Below are 21,361 nucleotides of genomic sequence, written 5' to 3'. Positions count from 1 at the left end.
AGTAGGCATCATGTCTCGACAACTTTGCAAAGATGAAACCAAGACTCTGCTCCAGCTAAGGGCCTCCAGGCTATGTGGGACACAGCATCCTGGAGTGTATAAGCGTGTAAGTCATTGCTAGAAGTGCGTATGTGTGTTTTGGCACAAATGGTGGTGACATAGTCCTTCTGCAGGAGGCTACTCCCTCCCAAGTCATCATGGACAGGAGCTGCCTGTCTCGAAGGGATCCATGTACCATGAGTGCTTTGATGAGAGTCTGACATATGCAGTTCAATTTAAGCTTTAAACTATTCTTTGCACTTGTTTCAAGTATGAGATCAACTTTCCTGAATACCATCATCCCCAAATAGCACACTGCACTTCCAAAAATGCTTATTAGAACTTTATACAATATATTTCCTTCTCTCTGTTCTAAATATCTCCTCATGCATTCCACCTTCACACTTGCATTTCTCATCACCACACTACATTCATGATTCACAGTCATCCAGTCACCAACTGGTGCACAGAGTTATTTTCAACTTCTCTGTTATTTTCAACTAAGGAACATAGAGTCTGAAGCAGAGGCATTATTAGAGTTTGGTACTAGCTGACAATAGTTTGATTTTCTCACCCATTTCTCTTACTCCTCAAAGTCATCTGGTAAATGCAGTTTGAAATGTGATGTAATTAGTGTAATTAGGGTTCAGTTCCCCAGTTAAATTACCAACGTCAGAATCAACTGTCAATTTTCTGTATATTTTACAATCAATCTCAACCCTCTAACCTATGCATTTTTCAGAATGCAAGAGTGCTTTTTCAAAGTCAGCTATCTAGAATATCTGGTTATCACTCTTCTGACAGAAGCCAGCTCTTTTGTATCATTAAGTACAGGCAGTACCTACACCAAAATAATAGTGGAAGGAAATAGATACAGCAGAAAGATGATACACTGCCATATGGGCTTTTTGAATAGGTACAAGCTGCTTTTTGTAATAATTAGTAATTACAGTACACATTTCTTAGTTCATACCCATAGAACAGGTTCTGCTGAGTTTCTTGACAGAAGAACCATAACATTAAAAATTACTTAAAACTACTGCATTTGCATTTATACATAGCTTACTCAAAACCTGAAGATCCAGAAATACCATAAATACATTCAGCCAAGAAAGTAGAGAAAGCATCCAGCTCCTGCCACAGCTTTAGAGAAGTCTTCTACTCTTAGTAAAGCATGCAAGAGGAATATAGGAATTCATCTGTGAACTGAAATCCCAGTTTTAAACTCTAATTCATTATTCTCTTCTGTAATGAACAGTATTAACAATTTGACATCATCATGGAAAGGCCTGCTTTATAAGAAATCGTGTCTATGAATATCCAAGCTAGATCTAATGCTTATGACATGGACACACTAAATAATAAGATACTAATTCTGCATATAAATATCTGCAGTGTGTTAGGATTTCAGAGAGAAAAGAGCAGCACAGATTTTATGTCCAGTAGGGACCCCTGGTGTTTAAGGAAGTTTTAACAGGATCAACATCCCTAGCAGAAAAGGAATCCATTACTTTGGAGTCAGCTGCCTTTCTGCATCTGCACCTGTTGCATCTTCCTCTTAAATTAAGGAACAGCACATAGTTGTATTATTAATTGTGAGTGTCTTACAGATCTGTCTTAGTCTTGCAAATGCTTGCACAGCACACCTCATACTCACACAGGCCAGAAGTTGGCTACAAAGCACCTGGTTACTCGAAGGGCAAGATTCTGGGGCTGAACTGCAAGCAAATTTAGCTAAGGCCTTGCAAATTTCCGGACACAAGGTTCTCTGCATTCTTGCAAGATACCCTAATGTCCTTGTCTTTCACAGAGGCAGCTGTAGTGAGCCAGTATGGCCTGAGAACAGACATGAAATTCTATGTAATTGCTGGCTTGGGCCAGCTTCCTTTCTGATCAACTTCATCAAAATAACTGATAAGGCCTTAAAAAAACCCAAATGAACCAACTTATTCATTATTGTTGTTTTAAGTTAACTGCTATGAAGCACAGCCCACTTTCAGAGAAGCCACATATCTACCATGCAGAATGCTACAAAACCTCATACTTAAAGGTGCGTTTGTCACCCTAACCTCTGATCTACCCCAGATCTCCGTACTGTTCCTCTCCCTACACTAAGCATCTTTGATTTTATCTTAGACTCTAGCTTCTGCAGACAGTGTGTGGGGTATTCTGCCCTTTTTTAGATTACCTTGATTTTATGTCTAATTCCTGTTAGAAAATTGCCTCTGGCATTCCCAGAAATAACTAATGCTCTTGCAATTCCTAAGAGCATTCTCTGCGTCTTGAATTGGCAAGGCATTTGTAGACCTCTTCACATGGAGCTAAGTTGCCTTTGGTCTGTACTGCATTCTGGGGAATTATCAGGAGGATCTTTCCAGAGTCATCATATCCCTCCAGCATAAGTTTGAGGAATATTACAAGAGGAGAAGTACTGTAGCAATATGTCCTTATTCTATAAGCCAGCACAGAGGATTGTTAGCAAATTGAAATGTACTTCTGGCAGCATTTAACTTAACAGTATTACCATCTAACTTTGCAGACAAACATTTCACACACTTATGTAGCCTTCCATTATCTGAAGGGACCTACAAGGAAGAAGGATTCTTTATCAAGAACCTCAGTGATAGGATAAGAAACAATAAGCTCAAACTGAAAGAGGGGAAATAGATATCTGGAAGAAATTCTTTACTGTGGGGGTGGTGAGGCACTGGAACAGGTTGCCCAGAGAAGCTGTGGATTCCCCATCTCTGGAAGTGTTGAAAGCCAGGACAGGGCTTGGAACAACCTGGTCTAGTGGAAGGTGTCCAGGCACATGGCAGGGGAGCTGGAACGAGATGATCTTTAAGGTCTCTTCCAACCCAAACCATGCTGTGATTTTATGCTGTGTACCAGCTGTGGAACACTACAAATGGTACACTATGGAGAATACGTGAAAACATGGGCGTTAAGTCATTTGGGAATAAGGGGGAAGCAGCGTCACCTTGCCTCCCTTTTCTTCATTTTACCTCTTCGGTAAACATAAGAAGCTGATTTTGTTTAGTCTTTGGTCACTAGTCAAATGACTCTGGGGAAAAAATAGACCCAATATATTTAATTCTATTATTTTCCATTTAGCTGCTTACAATGTTTTTCTATGCTTCCCGACAAGCAGGTCCCAATTAGAGTCAGACAGGCGTTGCTGCATGGCCTGTTGCCCAAAACAGCAGGGCACTGGAAACATGGATTTTCGATTTAAAGGCTGCTTTAGTTACGACAGGACGGAACGGGGGGAGCACTGCGCGCCGAGGCACCGCCCCCGGGGGGCGCGTCACCGACGGTCGGCGCGGGCCGGTCGATGCGGAGCGGTGCCGGCAGTCGCGCCATGCACTCCCTCACCCAAGAGATCCGGAGCTTCTCCAGGGCCAACCTGCGGAAGCAGCGCACCCGCGTGACGACGCTCACGGGCCGCAGGATCATCGAGACGTGGCGCGGCGCCTGCTTGCACATGGAGGAGGAGGAGGAGGCGGCGCCCGGCGGCGGCTTCGTGCAGGACCTCAGCGCCGACCTCCAGGTCGGCGTGGTGAAGCCCTGGCTACTGCTGGGTGAGTGAGCCTGGGGGCGGCGTGCAGGGAGAGGGGGTGGTGCGCCGGCCGGGCAGGGGCTCAGCGCAGCGACGGGCACGTTCTTTCTCTCTCTGTAGGGTCACAGGATGCTGCTCACGACCTGGAGACGATGAGAAAGCATAAGGTAACGTTACAGGGACATACAAATGCATCTCGCGTAATGCGTGCAGTGAGTTTCACTTGTAAATTAAAAATTCTAAAATATTCTCTAGCAAATCTGAGTAAAACTGTATTCCACTTGCATTTTCAAAAGGCTGCTCCATTTGCAGGTGGATGGGTTTCTGTTGGCTTCACGAGAAACTGAAGTGTTTTCAGAGAATACCAGAATCTTCCAAGGGACTTTTGGAGATTGTCTAGTGCAAACGCCCTGCCAAGGCAGGGTCACCCAGAGCAGGTGACACAAGAATGTGTCCAGGTGGGTGTAGAATGTCTCCAGACAGGGAGACTCCATGACCTTCCTGGGCACTTGTTCCAGTGCTTGGCCACCCTCAATCTAAAGAAGTTCTTCCTCATGCTGAGGTGAAACTTCTTATGTTTTAGTTGATGGCCAATGCTCCTCGTCCTGTTGCTAGGTACCACTGAAAAGAGTCTTGCTGCCCTGCAAGAATGATGATTGTTTAGAGCTGTTTAATGGAACAGATTTCTATGCTGCTATATGTGTTTCCACTTCAGACACTAAGCAGCACCATTCCCTCTTGCCTTATGGGCATTGATGAAACTAGAAAAACAAAGCAGCTTCTCTAAGTCTGTCCCAAACTTTTGTTTTTTCTCTCTTGCAGTAATGGGGTGATAAGGCCTTTGAACAGTGGTGCTTCTGCAGGACAGGGTGTGCACCAGGTTGGCATCTGGTGCCATCTAAATGTCAATTTACTGTAACTTAACCCACAACCTGACTGTAGCCTGGACAGAGCAGAGATGGCAGGAGGCCAGAGGTGGTGTCGTCTGCCAAGAACAGTTTACTCTGTAATCTTTCTGCTTCAGCAAGTGGTTCTGGTAACCAACCAGAAGGAGCATTAAGCTGATGGGTTAGAGCAGGCTTGAAATTTGGGGGATTGTTGGGTGGTCTGCTTTCATTCCTATTGCTTTCTCTTTTATTTTCCAGCCATGTGCTGACAACTCCCTTTTCTGCTGAAAATCCACTTTTTAGTCTGCATTTGAGCAATGATCTTTTCATTTCCTCTCAGAAAAACCCTGAGATTTATCACAGTATGTTTTAGCACACTTTGAAACTTTGCTTGGAGAAAAGCATACCACAGACAGCATATGTATGTAAAACTGAACGTTGCATCTTGTGTAAGGTAGAGTCTCTATATGCCTGAAGATTAACTCACCTTTGTTACTACTCACTTTGTTTGCTGTCTTCAGAAAATGCCTTTTTTTTTCTTTTCTTTTTTTTTTTACTTAGGTCACTCATGTTCTAAATGTGGCATATGGAGTCCAAAATGCCTTCCTCAATGACTTTATATACAAGACCATTTCCATTCTGGACCTCCCAGAAACTGATATTACCTCCTATTTCCCTGAATGTTTTGAGTTTATTGAGAAAGCCAAGATCCAGGTATGGTCTATCAATAATTAATGTTAGTAGTTATCCTGTTTAGATTATTTATTACGCTATTCAAGAACTAAAGCAGCTTCTTTTGCTAAAAGAAAATACGGTACCAAATGAATAGTTTTGCCATTGTCTTTTTAAATTTTAAATAGAAAATCCAAGTAAATTCTAAGCATTCCTAGAGACATGGCACTGCTGTTAATCTTCATTCCCTCCAGCACTGCTTTTTCAGGATGACTGTCTTGAGTTTTAGAGAAATGCTTCTTTAATACAGTTAGACCAGGGGTTGAGTTTAGATAGAAAAATTGCATCCTAAATCCAAGTCAGTATCCCTGACAGAAGGAAATGGAGGAAATTTACTTATCCATTGGGGATGTTGTTTTGGATTAGAAACCAGCCTGGATTAGAAGCAAGAAACAGGGCTTTTACAGATCTGTGTGGTTTATCATCAGCTGTTCACCATCTTTGTGCTTTTCATCATAGAATCATTGAATGGTTTGGGTTGGAAGGCACTTTAAAGATTATCTAGCTCCAACCCCCTGCCATGGGCAGGGACACCTCCCACTAGACCAGGCTGCTCAAAGAAGAGGCTATGAATCCAAATATATACCAAGAATATCAGAGAATGTGTTAGTAGTTTTGGAGCCAAAAGTGATTTTAACTGCTCACAAAATCCTGAAAGGATGTGACATAGAAAATAGGCTGAAAAACCCTTCTGGGGTTGCTTGGCAGAGTTATCTGTAACCAGGAACATGCTCAACTCACAGCTGTTAAATTCAGGCTTACTGTTTAATTTACGACAACCATTGTTTTGGTATCCAAACTATAACTCAACAATCAAACATTATTGCATGTTATTCTACCATATCTGTCAGGTTCATTGTTTATGTAGATTGGGATTAAAGATGATCTTGCCCCAGTTTTCTTTGTGTCACAGTGTTCTTTCCTTCTCTCATTTATAATTTACAAGCTATGTGATAACATATTGTCACTTAATGACCTTTTCAAGGTTTCTAATTACAGTTTCCAGTTCATTTCTAAATGAGAGTGTCCATTCATAACGGCTCAATTTTGCTTTCTGCCTCTGGTGTTTATGTCCCAGTTACTATTTTGTAAGTTAAGGAGTTTTCAGGAAAACTTTTACAGCAATATTAGTAATTTTCTGATGGGAGAGGTGAATGAAAGAGAAGGTAATTGATGGAATAGTTGTTCTCCAGGATCCGTTCAAAAAGCACATGATAGTGGTATACAGAGACAGATCTCTGGGTGGTTTGAATTACTTTATTTGCTTTGTCAAAATAGTGTTAAAAGAGCTTATGATAAATTGTGTCATGAAGTGCTCTTCTGTTTAAGTAATCACAGAGATACTACTGTTTCATCTCCTAAAATGGGGGAGGAAGAGATGTTCACTGGTGAGAGAACATGGTATATGAGAAATTATTTCTAGAACGTGGTTAACTCAATGAAGGAAGTATGAGAGCACGTGAATTTGAGGATGCAAGTGAAGCCTGCACTGTTCTGTAAGTCATTGCCAGCTGGGTATTTGTAACAGGATTCACTTTTCTAAGATTGTAATGGCTCAAGTCTCTAGACACCATGGTACGGATTCTGATACTGATCAGAGCTCAACTTTTCTTCTAGGCTCCAAACTGGTAGGCAGGTTTTCCATGACATGTTCAGTGACCCATGTCACGTCATAATACTGAGGGAATATGAATGAGGGATACTTTTTTATATGTTTAATATCTAATAATAAAAATTCTGAAATCTTGTGTTTCCAAAGAGAAAATCTTTGCTTATTCATGAACAACGCTTCTTATTGCTCCCTCTGTCTTTCCTAAGGAAAAAAGCCTCTGTTCCACTGCTAAGTAAAATGGATCCATAAAGACTATATTAGTCTTCAACTTCACCAAAAACGTTATGCTACTTTTAAATTTCTTTCCTTGATGAGGCTTTTTGCCCACTGTGTATAACCACTGTATAAACCTTTTCTGTTGGTGGAAGGTGATTTTGCTTCTCTCTCCATAAAAATTAAAAAAAAAGCCCCAACTTGTTCTTGAATCTTATATGGTTCTTGCAAGTCCATAGACCATTTCTGGGCAGGAAAACTTAGGGTATCAGGATCAGAGCAAGGAGTTCTTGGTAAATAGAGATGAGTTTTCTATTTGCAATCTGTTTCTCACTTTTATTCTGTATTCATAGCTAATACAAAAGTAGTTAAGAATGACATGCCAAATTTGGTTTTGTATGAATTGTAAACAATGGACTTTAGCAAGGAAAGATAAATATTCTCAGTATTACAGTTGGTTTAATATTATGGCCCAGATTCATTCATGTTCAATAATTTTCAGGATTCATGGGTATCACTATATAATTTTTGGCAGTGCAAAACAAACCAGTTATTTAAAAAGACACATCAAACTTAAATGTGAAAGAAGGAAACAAAGTATGAACTGTACAAAGGAAAAGAAAAATTGCTTCCAATGCATATTATTTACCCATGTTATTTTTGTCTCTGGGTAAAATTCCCATTAAGTAACTTGTGCCTGTTAAGGGCAGACAGAACAGGCTCTTTATAACGGGAATAGTTCTGTTTAGCCTCAAGTATCTGAGCACATCATGTCATGTTTCAGTATCTTCATTCAGAATATGGAGGTGCTGGGGATTTGGTGGTTTCTTTTTGTGTCAAAGGGGCATTTGGCAGACAGTTTGGACTGAGCCCTTTCCAGATCATAGTCTGACATACAAACATGACAACATCACAAAGCCTGGGCCTTGCAAATATTGCTTAAGATGTGCTAGATTGTCTAGTTGTCTTTGCATTAATTTGGGTGTGTTATTTCATAACAAAACTTGCAGTGCCTAAAAAGAGCCATTCAGGTGTCTCAAAGGTTGTGTGGGAAATGTTTAAGTAGGATAAAAACCATTAATTTTATATATAATTCAGGATAAGCCTGAATTCAACCCTCAGAAGAAGCATTTGTGAGTTTATGGGAGGTTTAGTAGTTTTGGATTCTGCACCCTCATTCCCAGTTAAGGGACCTTAGTTGTACCAGCTATACCAGCTGCTGCAGTTGTACCAGTTGTGTGATGGGAAGGAAGAGATCTGTTGCAAATCACATGGTATCTTTTCTAATTTTTCTGTTCCTGTGCATGATCCCTGTTACCCAGAATCTTCCGTGCAGAGTACACAAGAGACATGCGACTGGAACTACAAGATGTTCTAAAATCTGCCTCTGTGCCTAGCTGTTTGTTGCCTTGCTATGTTTTTAACCTTTAACAAGATCCTGTCAAGTTCCTTTCCATATTGAAAATAAAATCTATTTCAAAATTGCCACCCAGTTAGATCAGATACTTTAGTATCCCAGGTGTCTGTGATTTAGTTTTAAATGAAGGGCCTCAGGAAGAAGGACAGAGGATGTGTTTTACTAATATGGTATGAATTAGGTTTGAAGAATTTGGTAATAATAAAGGGTTTGGGGTAGAAAAGTACTTAATTTCACACTTATGCTTATATCTGTATTTGGACTTATATGTGTAAATATTTGCTTTGAGCTCAGCAAGGAGCTTTCAGTAAGTCTTAAAAGAATTTTATATAAAGTTTCTTACACTTGTTATCTACCTAATGACTATCCCAATTTATATTTCATTTCTTTCTTGGAGGATGGCGTGGTACTGGTTCACTGTAATGCAGGAGTCTCCCGTGCAGCAGCTGTAGTCATTGGTTTTCTAATGAATTCAGAAAGACTGAGCTTTGCCAGAGCCTTTTCCTTGGTGAAAAATGCAAGGCCTGCGGCTTGTCCAAATCCTGGCTTCATGGAGCAGCTTCACAAGTACCAAGAACAGATTATAAAGGCAAACGGAAGCATAAACAATCATGACTGATCCAAAGGGAGAAGTGAAATAATCTGTTTTGACTATACAGGAACATATGTTGGTTATACTTTAATGTGTCATTTTGAAATCCCCTTTCAAATGTGCATTTTCAAGTCTTTATGTACCCTCCTTTGACCCTCTTTTTTCCAGCATGTCATCAAAAAGCCAAATGGTGTTGTACTGACTTCAAAGAAGTTTTGCCTAAAACCAGGGCACTAATAAAAAGATAAAGCTCAGTTTTCCTTGAAATATTAGAAAACAATAGAATTATGGTTTGCTTACTGAACCATCAGAAAATGCAGGCAGTAGAGAAAGGAAATAAAATAACTGAAATAAATTGCTTTCTTTCCAAATCTGTGCATTCCTAGTTGGTTGTAAAATCTAGATAATAAAATGTTCATATAATGAAGTACCTTGATACTGGATTTTAAAATTATATTGCAACTATAGATGATATAACGGAATTTTGTGGGCTAGCAAGCCATTAATTTTTTTTTGAAATTAAAATGATGGTCTTTTGAGGATGCTCAAAATGCTTAGGATGCTTTAATACTTTGTGTATTTATACTGTTTTTCATCTAGTAGTGATTTGAAGTGCATTATCGTGATGATTTCAGTCTTGGAACTAGCAGGTTTGGGGTTTTTTTGTAAATCATTTCAGCAGCGATTAAAAAAAATGTTGATCTGTCTCTGCTCATGGTACTGTCTTTTCTTCACATTTGGTCCTCACATGCTGTCCTCTCACTCCATTCCACATGATATGTAAAGAACAGACATCATAGGGTATGTAATTTTGACCCTCCTGAGAGACTCCAGGCTGAAATTACTGTCTTAATATGTCATGTTTAAAAAAAAAAAAAAATCTGTACAAGACTTTAATAATATTTTGTGGCCTTCATGCCAGCTCTTAATGCTTTGATATATTAATATGCAGCAAAATAAAGAGAACACTGTGTTTGGATAAATTGTGTGATAAAGTGATTTTAAAGGTTTGGTTTCAAGATTGGTGTTCTGTCCTGGTACCAGTAGTTTGAACTGTAGCATATCATTATGTTTGAACCACGACCTCTCTTGTTCTCAATATGAATTGCTCATGCTCAAGAACATGTAGTGCCAGGACAAGGGGGAATGGATTCAAAGAAAGAGAGTAGGTTTAGATTAGATTATTTACAGTGAGGATGGTGAGGCCCTGGCACAGGTTGCCCAGAAGAGCTGTGGCTGCCCCATCCCTGGAAGTGCCCAAGGCCTGATTGGACGGGGCTCAGAGCAACCTGGGATAGTGGAAGGTGTCCCTGCCCATGGCAGGGGATGGAGCTGGATGAGCTTTAAGATCCTTTCCAAGCCAACCCATTCTATGATTCTATGCTAAACGTTAATGCGGGGTTTAGGCAACCCCGCTGCATCTGATCGCTGGTCGTGGTCATCGTTCCCCCGTGTCCGTGCGGGTACAGCTCACTGCGTTGTCCCGGCGGACGCGGGTGGCTGTGGTGCTGGCAGCCTTGGCAATGACTGACAGCCCTTTCCCTGGGGAGGCAGTGTAGAGAAGCTGCTCTGAGTTCTCAGCCTGTGGAAGCAACCCAGGACAATCCCCTTAACGGTAACCGCGGTTCCTTCAACTCCGTTCACGACCTGGCCCTCCACGGGGGGACCGTTTGCCGAGGAGCCGTGAGGCGACAACCCGGGCCGGCCTCATGCCCGGCCCCGAACACCTCACCCCCGCGACGAAGTTCCTCCCGCCCCGCTTCATCACAATATGTCAGGGGGCGGGTCGGAAGTGACGGCGGCAGGAAGCTCTGTCTCGTTTGAAAGTGCTTGGCGGAGGCGCTGCCGCCCCCTTCTTTCCGCCATCCGGGCCGATATGGCCGCCTTCGCCATGGAGCTGCCGCCCGCAGGTGAGCCGGGCCCACGGGCTCCCTCCCCACTCACGCCGTGCTTCGGCTTTGCTGGGCGCCGCTTCAGAGGGCTCCGTTTCCCGGCCGGAGGTGCCCGGCGGGTCTCCCGGCGCTGCCTGCTCTCCGGGAGAGGGGAGTGGGGCCGGGGCCGACCTCCTGCTCTAGGCGAGGGAGTGTGGATGCTGCTGAGCTGGAGTGGGCAGTGGGAGATGACGCCGGGAAGGGGCGGTTCGCGCTGGGGTGAAGCGAAAGAGGAGGGGGTTTAAATCGATCGGCCGCCACTTGTAGTTGCGAAAAATGCACGGTTGTGATAAACTTGGCTTGCCTGTAAAATGAATGATTAAACCGCCTTCGATCTCATCAGTAGTTGTAAATATCTCAAAGGCGGGTGCCAAGAGGGCGGTGCCACGCTCTTTTCGGTGGTGCCCAGCGACAGGGCGAGGAGCAATGCCCATAAAGCAAAACATAAGGAGTTCTATCTTATCATGATGAAGAAATTCTTTACACTGTAGGTTGCCGAGCACTGGAACAGGCTGCTCAGGGAGGTTGTGGAGTCTCCCTTTCTGGACACATTCCAAATTCACCTGGAGACGTTTCTGTGTCTTCTGCTCTGGGTGACCCTGCCTTGGCTGGGGGTCTGGACTAGATGTTCTCCAGAGGTCCCTTCCAACCTTAGCGATTCTGGGATTCTGTGATCTTAATCACTTATTGTATCTTGTGTTACATTTCTTTAATAGAACCCACAATGGGAAAAGTTAGCTCACTTGTCTTTTTCATATTTTAAAATTTTGTTTTCAGGAGCTGAACCAATGACTCTTGGCTCCCCAACGTCTCCAAAACAAGGAACTAGTGCTCAATTTCTCCCTGGGTTTTTGATGGGTGACTTACCTGCACCAGTGACTCCGCAGCCACGTGCTTTATATGGCCCTTCAGTTGGTGTAATGGAAACAAGGTCTCCACTACTTGCAGGTCAGAATATGTTAAATGCTGAAAAATTGTCCTGAAACCAAAAAATTGGTTTGTCTCATTGTTCTGCATGCTGTTGCAGACTTGAATCCTTATAGTTTTATATCTTTCTATAAGCAAACTCCACTGATTGAATAAGTGGTGAACTCAGTGTATTTGATTATAATAAATGTTTTAAATGTGGCAGTTTTGGTATCAGGAAAAGTTTGTTTTACAGGGAAGGTAATAGGAACCTCTCCTAATACAGTATCAATTTATATGACTCTTTACAAGTCAGTTACATGTATATTGATGTGTTCTGTTTGTTTAAAACGGAGATATCTGCTGGCAAACTAAACGCAGCTTGTGCAAACTGCTAATTTCTTTGCAGAAATTTTTCTATTTCTTTGAATTCTAAAAGGCCACTTACAGATTGTCAAACTTAAAAAAACTGGGTGGAGAAAAACTAAAAATATACTTCTTAATTAGTATCTAGTGGTTGTAGCTACAGTCTTGATATCTGCTGTCATTGGACTGGAGTAGTGACTTTTCCTAGCTGTAGATACTCATTTCTCTTCGACCACCTAATTAATCAGACTAGGAGAAGTTCTTTACCCATGTTAGTACTGTATGTTTGTTTTCTTCTCTGAGAAGAATGAGTGAGTAGTTGGCATGTCATGGGTAATCTTGGCTTTTGTACTAAATCAGTTGGCATAATATAATATCTGATGGTGTTAATTTGCTAGTCATTTTGAAGGAGAAATTGAGGATTAAAGTACTGCAAAAATTTATCTTAATAAAATATTCTCTTCTTTGAATGTCAGGCAGAATTGGATTTGATTTTCTTTCTAGGTCCCTACCAACTTAAAATGTTCCATAATTGGAGGTTTGTTGGTCTGCTTCTTGCTCTTGTCTGCCTGCCCTTATCTGTCTGGGGAGCAAACCTCTTATGAAAATATTTATGAAATTGAAAGTAATCACATAAATTTCACCTAATTGTTTTTTAAAGGGTTTATTGCAGCCTCAGAGTATCAATTTTAGGAAAAGGGGAGCCAGTAAGATACTAACACAGAATTCCCAAAGGGAGTGATCAAGTAGATCACTTCAACTGAAAACCTTGATGGGAGAGTGCTTTATGTAATGCACATTATTCCATGTAACAGTACCAGTTCTTATATGTGTTAAACAGTTTAGTGGAGTCTTGAAGCTCAGAATTTAGGATTTAAGAGTAATTTGGAAAAGCTTCGTTTCCAAATGTTTTGGAAGTGTAAACTTGATGCAAACTACTTTTTTATTCCCTGGGGTAAATCCACACAAAGTGTTAAGATACGTGAAGTTCTTTTAGGGAGTTTAATTCTCTGTTATACTGGAAGTCCCAAAGTTTACAAAATGGGAGGGCAGCTGGTTTAGCTTCATCCTGGCTATGTGCAAGCTAGTCCCTGCTCTCAAGAGCTTACATTTCTATTTAATGTGAAATTAGATGGGAAGCTAAGGAATTTGGACAGTGGGAATGGGACAGCAATGTGCATTGTCTCTGTGCATTTTGGTATGGTTCTTCAACATGTAGGATATCTCAAGTCTTAAAAATCTTGCTTTTATGTCTCTACTATAGGCAAGTTAGTCTTTGAAGCAATTAAAATAGACTCCTAGCCTGGCTTAAAATTGAAAGATACAGCCATGCTCAGAACTTCAGAAGAAGAACCTGTAGACAGTGAATAGAATGGGTTAATAAGAGGTCTGAAAGTTCTAAATGGTACTTCTGTAGGATGCCATTTGAGACACATGTGATGCTCCTACCTAGAACATTCAAACCTGAACAGTTTGCTAGGACAGATGGCTTTGCAAACCTCCAGTGAAGCAATCAACAGTCTCAACAACAATCAACATGAGAGCATGGTTGAATTTATTATTGAAGAACAAGTAGCACCAAAGCAAATTACAAGTTTTCTCATGGTCTTTTGTTCCTTTGAATTACAGGAGGGTCTCCCCCACAACCAGTAGTTCCCACGCATAAAGATAAAGGTGGTGCTCCACCAGTTAGAAGCATATATGATGAGTTATCTAGTCCTGGGCTTGGATCAACACCTCTATCCTCAAAAAGACCAGTAAGTGTCTTCAGTACTGGCCTGTTCTTAGCAGAAGATGTGAGGCAGCTTACTGCATCAGTGAATTCTCAAACTTAGTTGTATAAACTGCTGTAGCAAAATGACTGATGATCCTTCAGATCATGCTGTTGCTTAGTCTGGGTTGTTCGGTGTACCTGTTCCTGTGTACACTAAACAAGAGGTGTGGTCATGAAGCAAATTCCTGTTGTTGCTAATTTGCAATACAGTAGGAAATGAAAAATGCAAGTCATGCCTCAGTTATGCTTTGTACATACAAATTCAGCCTTATTGCAGCTTTTCACTTTCTTGTAAGTTTATTGGGCTGCTGATTGCTAGAAGGACCCTTTCACAACCTGAAAGGAGGTTGTAGCAAGGTGGAGGCTGGTCTCTTCCCCCAGGTAACAAGTAATAGGACAAGAGAAAATGGCCTCAGGTTGCACCAGAAGATGTTTAGATTGGATATCAGGAAAAATTTCTTCACTGAAAGGGTGGTCAGGCACTGGAACAGGCCACCCAGGGAAGTGTTAGAATTGCTGTCCTCGGAAGTGTTCAAAAATGTGTGGATGTGGCACTCGGGGACATGGTTTAAGTGGTCAAGATGGCAATGCTAGGTTAATGGTTGGACTTGATCTTAGAGATCTTTTCCAACCTTAATAATTTCGTGTTTCTATGATTATATTTTAGAAGGCAATAGAGGCACTTATTGAAACATAGCAAATTTTTTTCCAAGTAAAATAGCTAATCAAAGTTTTGGTAGACAGTTGGGATTAATTTTGAAAGAGGAACACTCAATTTCCTACAAGGTAAATTTTATAATAATCTCTTCTGCTTAACTGAGTAATCAAGCATTACTAGGTCCTTTTTCACTGAACCCTTTTGATACAAGGAGAACACTTTTCATTGAATGAGCAGTCTTTCTATTGAGTGCTGCCTTCTGAAAAGTTTATTCTGAAAGCTGAGGTTCTCTGTGAAGGACAGAATCCAATAGTGTCTTAAAGGATTGGATATTAAATTTCAAAAAATGTTGAGCAGCTATCAGAACACATGTTCCTAGGTCTACAGGTACTCCAGGTTGTTTGATTTTGTATCTAAGAAATGCCATGGTTCAGGCTAAAAATAGACTAAAATTGTTTCGGGTGTTGAAATCCTATGTTAAAACAACTACTACCATCTAAAACTCAAAGTATACTTTCCTTCTATGCACTAAATAGTTGAGCAGGAAAGTAAGTCTAGTAGTAGTCTCCCTACAAGTGGAGGTTATGTTTCCATGATTTCTGGACCCTTTAGGCAGTGAAAATGCTGATAAACTTAGGATACTAATATCCTTCCCATCAGGATGCACATGAATGCGTGAATTATTAATAGAGCAGCAATAGTGACATGACTATTTTGAGAAGTTAAACTAAAAGGTTCTGAGTATTGATACTTAGACCTACTTTGTTTCACAAAGCATATGTCAAATATATTGTCAAATAACTTTTCATTAATACCTCTTGGTAATCTTTTATTAAATATACATGCAAATATCTGTTCATACCTTTAAAAGTTTGGAATAACTTAAGCCAAACAGTTAATATTATTACCTGAATGTTTAAATCACTTGAAAAATGACTCTTTTGATCTGAGCAGTATACCTATAAGAATGGTTTGTTGTTTTCTGTATCTTAATGCAGGCCAGCTTTACTTTAACACAGAGCCCATCAGTTGGAATTCTTCCATTGACTCCGGGAGCAGGTAGATGTCCTGTCAAAATTTCTAATCTCTTTTCTTACTGTTTTCTTTAATACAGAAAAATCATCACTGTGCAAGCTACATCAGTTCCTTGCTAATTTATGAAGAGGTTGTGTATTTTTTAGCTTTTCAAAAGGTATATGGATATGAGTAGGAAATAATTATCCATTCTGAGCCTGACGGAGTTTCAATCAACTTTACATGTTCCTTGTTCCAAATGTGGTATTGAACTGAGCATGGGGGTGGTTGTAATTGAATGAAGCAGCTGAGACTGATGGATTGCCTTCTATCTTCACAAGGTTTGATATCTTGTCTATGAACTGGTGTCTTCTTGCTAAGCTTTATTCTGTTGGCCTGTTTCTATTTGGCAACTGTATTAAGCTGTTGGTGTTTAGAAGTCAAAGAGAACACTAGGTTGCTAGTCATAAAAAATTATTAGTGTGTTTGCAGATGTGAAATTATGGTTGACTTACTTTTTGTGTCTGTGAGTAAATCCCCATCAAACTCTTCCATATACAAGTGAAATGCTTGACACTGAATTTATTCTTTTACTATAAACTTCTGTCTTGCAAAAGAAATTTGTTCAACAATACCATTTCAATTTAACAGCTTCAGGCATGTTCAGTCCTGTAAGTATTGGGCAGCCTAAGAAGACTACTCTATCTCCTGCTCAGCTAGATCCTTTTTATACTCAAGGTGATTCCCTTACTTCAGAAGATCAACTTGATGACACATGGGTAACTGTATTTGGGTAAGTTGATTTCCAAAGTATTAGAAAATCCTGGGTGAAGTCTTTACAGCATATGGAGAAGAAATTGGGCATTGATGTTGTCTGGCATTGGTAGGTGCTATAGGAAATACAGCTATGGTTCAAGCAAGCAAACACACATTTCAGGGAGGCATCTTAACTTAAGGTACACATTATTTTTTCTGGTTAGAGAGGCACCATTCTACTATGGGGGTGTGTGGTAAAGTTCCTAGAAGGTGGTATTTCTCAAGTCGCTGCTTCTGATGTCATTACAGTGGTCTTTTCTGGATTTCTATAAATGCTTCATAGGGTTGTATCTTAACACCTGAATTCTTAAACTACTCATAATTTTTTGAGTATTTTTTTCTGTCTTTCAGATTTCCTCAAGCATCAGCTTCCTATATTCTTCTACAGTTTGCTCAGTATGGAAACATATTAAAGCATGTGGTATGTCTTAGTTTGACACTTAAGTCAGAAAACATTGCAAATTATGCATTTAAAAAACTACATTTCACAATGTTCACTTAATCTCATACAGATGTCCAACACAGGAAACTGGATGCATATTCGATATCAGTCTAAGCTTCAAGCCCGGAAAGCCTTAAGCAAAGACGGAAGAATTTTTGGTGAATCTATCATGATTGGTGTCAAGCCTTGTATAGATAAAGTAAGTTAATAGTTGTTTTTAGTTAAATATAAGGCACTGCTTTTGGTCTTTCTTTTTATTTTTCCTGACCTCTTTAATTTTTTTTTTCTTTTGGAATTGCAAATTGTAGGTAGTTCATCTATATAAGATGTAGTCTGTTACACGTTTACGTAAGCTTTTTCTTAAGTATTTGTCAACATTTCCTGCTGAGAAGGATCATTATGGGCAATCTCTGTGCTCCTTGGAAGTTACAATGCACAGAATTATATTGCTATATGAGACAAGGAAGTGAAACCATAATGTAAGAGACGAGATAAGTTTCCTGACAGGAATTTCTGGCTTTTAGGGCCTGCAGTAGAGACGTAATGGCAGATTAAGACTGTTGCTGCTCCTAATTGTACCTCTCTGGTTTTTTTATGTGACTGTGTGCTTCTGGCTCTTGAGTTTATCTTAGTACTTTGGACTGAAAATTTGTAAGCAAGAAAATCCCAATCCTATTCTCCCACCTGCCCCTAGGAAAACATGTCACTCTCTTGTAAGTAGTAGTTGGGGTAGACATGGCTGTCTTGTAGTCTTAATACTAACATGAGCTATTAGCATCTAGGTATTGGCAATGCCCTGACCTTTAATTCTTGCAGCACTTTGCACTAGGTACTTGTACATTAGCTTAAGCAAATAAGTCATTCTTCTGTAGTGCACAAATTGTTTTGTCTCCTTTAAGGATACATGATACCAAAGAGTAATATAAGCTTTCCAATATAAACCATTCTGAGAAGGCAGCCCTAGAAATTGAAGTCGCAATTACTGAAGTTTTAGCAGTCTGAAACATTTCTTACACTCAATAAAATTCAGAAACAAAAGTAATTCTGTGTCCCTTTTCTCTGTGGGCTTCTGCTGGTGGTCTGTCCTTGCCTTTTTATTATTTTGGTGTCCAGTTTGTATCGATGAATGAATTGCCTGTAAGCTGAAGCTCTAGAAGTAATGATCTAAGACATATAATTACCAGGCATCTGATCTTCATTGCTTTTGAATTCTCATGTCTTCTGTGGCTAGTATCCACTTTCATATACCAATAAATAAACCTATAGTCATTAACTTGTATTTTTGGAGGAAAAAAATTTCAGGAGACTAATCCATTGAAGGTTTGGTTTTGGTAAGACTTCCCTGCAATTGAAAACTAGACATTACGGATTTGATATTAGCGCTTAGGCTTCTGATTTAAAAGTATTAGTTAGTTTCATGGGTTCCCCTTGTGCTAAGCAGAGAGTCAGATGCCACCCAGAGTGTACACCAATCCTATTGTTTATTTTGGAAAGCACTCTTCTACCAAATGTGCTGGTAAATTTCTGCTGTCTTTAGGCTGCTTGAATGCTATGCTTCACTGAGTCTAAATGCAGCAAGTCACATCTCCCCAGGCTGGTTGTTATTTACCATCTTGTTTCCTCTGGTTTGTTGTGGAACTTGTGGTTCTCATCAAGTCACTTGCTACCTCTTCATTCTACATGCATTCCTTTCTAAACATAAGCTTACAAAATGGAGCCTTCTGACTCCTTTTCTAGCATTTGCTAAGGGGACTGAGTGAAACTGCAAGTTGGTAAAGGCTTGGAGACCATACTGTATGGATCAGGTTAAATATTTTAGAAATATTTAGGAAGAGGATGTTAGGCTACTTAGTTCATCTGGGCCTGAAGCAAGTTACTACTTGAAGTTTATTGCAAGTCATACAGTATATTTTCTCTACATTGTTTCAAACTTGGTTTTTTAGTACAGACAATGAACAGATTCCCACCTTCCATTACTTTGCAATGGCATAATTCAACATGTAAATTATTGCAGTGAGGAAAATGCTTGGTGATCATGTGTACCTGTATGCTCTGTACTGATGCGACTTTTATCTTTTGCGATCCAAATATGTTTTATCAAAAATGTTTAAATAGTTAGATAACTTTAGATGATAAAGGTTGGAATACTGCTTTTCAGTGTTTGTTTACATTATATTAACCCTCTATTTAAGAGTGTGATGGAAAACTTTGAAAGAAGCTCTACATCCTCAATGTCTTCAATTTTCACTCCACCTACAAAACCTGCTGGCACACCAATACAACCTGCAAATAGTACTACAAGGATTTCTACAATGAGACCTCTTGCAACAGCATATAAGGCTTCCACTAGTGACTATCAGGTATTTTCAAGGAAACAGAAACATGTTTTTGTGTTGTCTCCCCTTAGCTCTATGAGGCTGTACAGACATTAATTTCAATATGACCTTAGCTTTTATCTGTTGCTGTCAGTTCTTTAATGATGTCGTTCAAGTACAAGCTCAGTCTGTTGAGTCTCTAAAATAATAATAAAAAATACTAAATTAATGATTTGTCACTTTTCCAGGGATTAAGGGCTTGTTTTGAAAATATTTCAAGCATATTTTGTTATAATACAGTAGCGCTTAGGAAAAGCAGAAATAAATGGTTAGTGTAAAAACTATTAACTATATGTTGACTGATTCTCTGTATTTTCTCTTTTTGTTTTTTTTCCCTGCCTTGTAGGTGGTTTCTGACAGACAAACTCCTAGGAAAGATGAAAGTATTGTATCTAAAGCTATGGAATATGTTTTTGGCTGGTAATATACAAGAGGAAGTAACACACTAAGCTGGTCAGGGTTTGAACTATGCTACTGGCATTCGTAGTTAGTTGTATAACTACTGGTGGCAGTATTTTATCTTACATAGCACCTCTTACGCCTTCAGTTAATTCAGAAGACATGTAGCTTGCACTTTAAATGATGGCAATGTACACATGGTTTTACAAACTGAGTAAGTGTAAATAAAAGTGCTTTAGCCCTATTTGTGCTCTGATGGCATGATTGTGAAAAAATGTCAGCACTGAATTTTCCTCTGTAATTGCTTTCTGTGAATTACTTCACAGTAAGTTGGAAATGCTTAAAAGGGCAGCTAAATTTACTGATGCCTTTAATTTTTTTTCCCCCTTCTGGAAAGGTGATTGGCAGCTTGCAGGAAGAACACTATGCAGAGCTGTCTACCAGGGACAGGGCCTGCTATTAGTAGGTGTGAATTTTTTAAAATTAGGATTTGTTGCTGTTTTACAATTATCTCTGGTGTACTATTCTAAATGTCATAGTAACCTTTTAACTCTTTGTTTTATTAATAAAGTAAAGTTTCTTTTCTCAGGTTGTTTTTTTAAACAAGTATGAGTTCTATTAGGAAAAACTATTAGCCAGTACTCTTAACTGTTAAACATGTTGTTGTCTTATATTTATTGAAGTGTCATCAGCAGAGCAGGTGCTGCTGATTTTTACCAAAGTAGTACCAACCAGTATTCAAACTATTTGGATATTTTATAACCATTGTGCACTTACCTGTAGCTTTCTCAACTATAACATTTTTATTTGAAATAGCTGAAGTGAAAAATGCAGTGTGTCAATGACCAGAGCTTCTTTCATTTCAAGAGGTGTTTGAGAAAATTTCACTAGGGTATTGGCTGAATGGCAATTGATTTTCATATTTTTATTTTTTAAATGGAGTTTTTCCCCTGTGAAGTTTTGGAGGTGAGCCTCTCAAGTAATCATATGCTCTTTCATCTGGAAAGAGAACACGTTTTTTCTGTTATACTTAGGAAACTACAGGCCACTATTCCTTTTTGTGATTTTATGTCTGTGTTAGTGTTGGTCAACATCAGCCTTTTAGTCTGGGTCGAGAGCATGTTGGCCAGGTGACTTTCCAGTCATATCCATTTCCATGCCTTTCTTCATGCTGCAGAGTGGTTTTGCACTTTGATGAAACTAGATTGAAAAATTAGACCAGAAGCATGCCTAATGTCCCTCAAGTGCTAATGACACAGTCCTGAGTAAAATCCCCAGAGCACTTAGTGAGAAGTCATGTTTCTACCTCAGAGATTTTGGAGATGCCTTTTATTAATTTGCTGGCTTATGCTTTCAGAGTATTGGTAACTACTTTGGTTGCTACAACTTGGTTGTCTGTTTGCTTTTTGATCAAAGGGAGCTGCTCAAACTTAATATCTGAATGTGTTTTCTTAAAATACATCTGGCTTTTTATTGACAAAAAATATTTGTCATGCAGGTGGCTTCAAAAGCAAAAGACAGTTCAGCTAAATTTTCGTTTTGCTAGTTGCTTTGTAGAATACACTTTTGGCTTGCTTCAGAACTGTGATGATGTGTACTGGGTTTGTTGTTGTGAAGTGATACAGAACA

At 39.7% G+C, this 21,361-nt stretch overlaps 2 protein-coding genes across 2 annotated transcripts; both read left to right on the top strand.

Moving 5' to 3' along the window:
* The first annotated feature begins 3,328 nt into the window (after nucleotides 1-3,328).
* Nucleotides 3,329-9,758, top strand: DUSP19 (dual specificity phosphatase 19). Its single transcript, XM_048309592.1, has 4 exons — nucleotides 3,329-3,620; nucleotides 3,719-3,765; nucleotides 5,047-5,199; nucleotides 8,857-9,758. The coding sequence occupies exons 1-4, from the start codon at nucleotides 3,374-3,376 to the stop codon at nucleotides 9,076-9,078; spliced, it is 669 nt and encodes a 222-aa protein (XP_048165549.1). The 5' UTR covers nucleotides 3,329-3,373; the 3' UTR covers nucleotides 9,079-9,758.
* A 1,096-nt stretch (nucleotides 9,759-10,854) lies between these two features.
* On the top strand, nucleotides 10,855-20,317 carry NUP35 (nucleoporin 35). Its single transcript, XM_048309860.1, has 9 exons — nucleotides 10,855-10,961; nucleotides 11,760-11,930; nucleotides 13,884-14,011; nucleotides 15,685-15,745; nucleotides 16,352-16,493; nucleotides 16,868-16,937; nucleotides 17,029-17,157; nucleotides 19,151-19,318; nucleotides 19,680-20,317. Exons 1-9 carry the CDS (start codon nucleotides 10,928-10,930, stop codon nucleotides 19,755-19,757), a joined length of 981 nt encoding a protein of 326 aa, XP_048165817.1. The 5' UTR covers nucleotides 10,855-10,927; the 3' UTR covers nucleotides 19,758-20,317.
* Nucleotides 20,318-21,361: the final 1,044 nt, after the last annotated feature.

Source organism: Corvus hawaiiensis, chromosome 7 (assembly GCF_020740725.1).
Source record: "Corvus hawaiiensis isolate bCorHaw1 chromosome 7, bCorHaw1.pri.cur, whole genome shotgun sequence".
NCBI lineage: Eukaryota > Metazoa > Chordata > Aves > Passeriformes > Corvidae > Corvus > Corvus hawaiiensis.
The sequence above is the reverse complement of the archived record's forward strand: the minus strand, read 5'-3'. Positions and strand labels throughout refer to the sequence as shown.

Coding starts and splice junctions, on each gene's coding strand:
- DUSP19 (XM_048309592.1), top strand. CDS start 3,374: ATGCGGAGCGGTGCCGGCAGTCGCGCCATGCACTCCCTCACCCAAGAG. Junction 3,621..3,718: donor GAAGCCCTGGCTACTGCTGG/GTGAGTGAGCCT, acceptor CTCTCTCTGTAG/GGTCACAGGATGCTGCTCAC. Junction 5,200..8,856: donor TTGAGAAAGCCAAGATCCAG/GTATGGTCTATC, acceptor TCTTTCTTGGAG/GATGGCGTGGTACTGGTTCA.
- NUP35 (XM_048309860.1), top strand. CDS start 10,928: ATGGCCGCCTTCGCCATGGAGCTGCCGCCCGCAG. Junction 11,931..13,883: donor AAGGTCTCCACTACTTGCAG/GTCAGAATATGT, acceptor TTTGAATTACAG/GAGGGTCTCCCCCACAACCA. Junction 16,494..16,867: donor ACATGGGTAACTGTATTTGG/GTAAGTTGATTT, acceptor TCTGTCTTTCAG/ATTTCCTCAAGCATCAGCTT.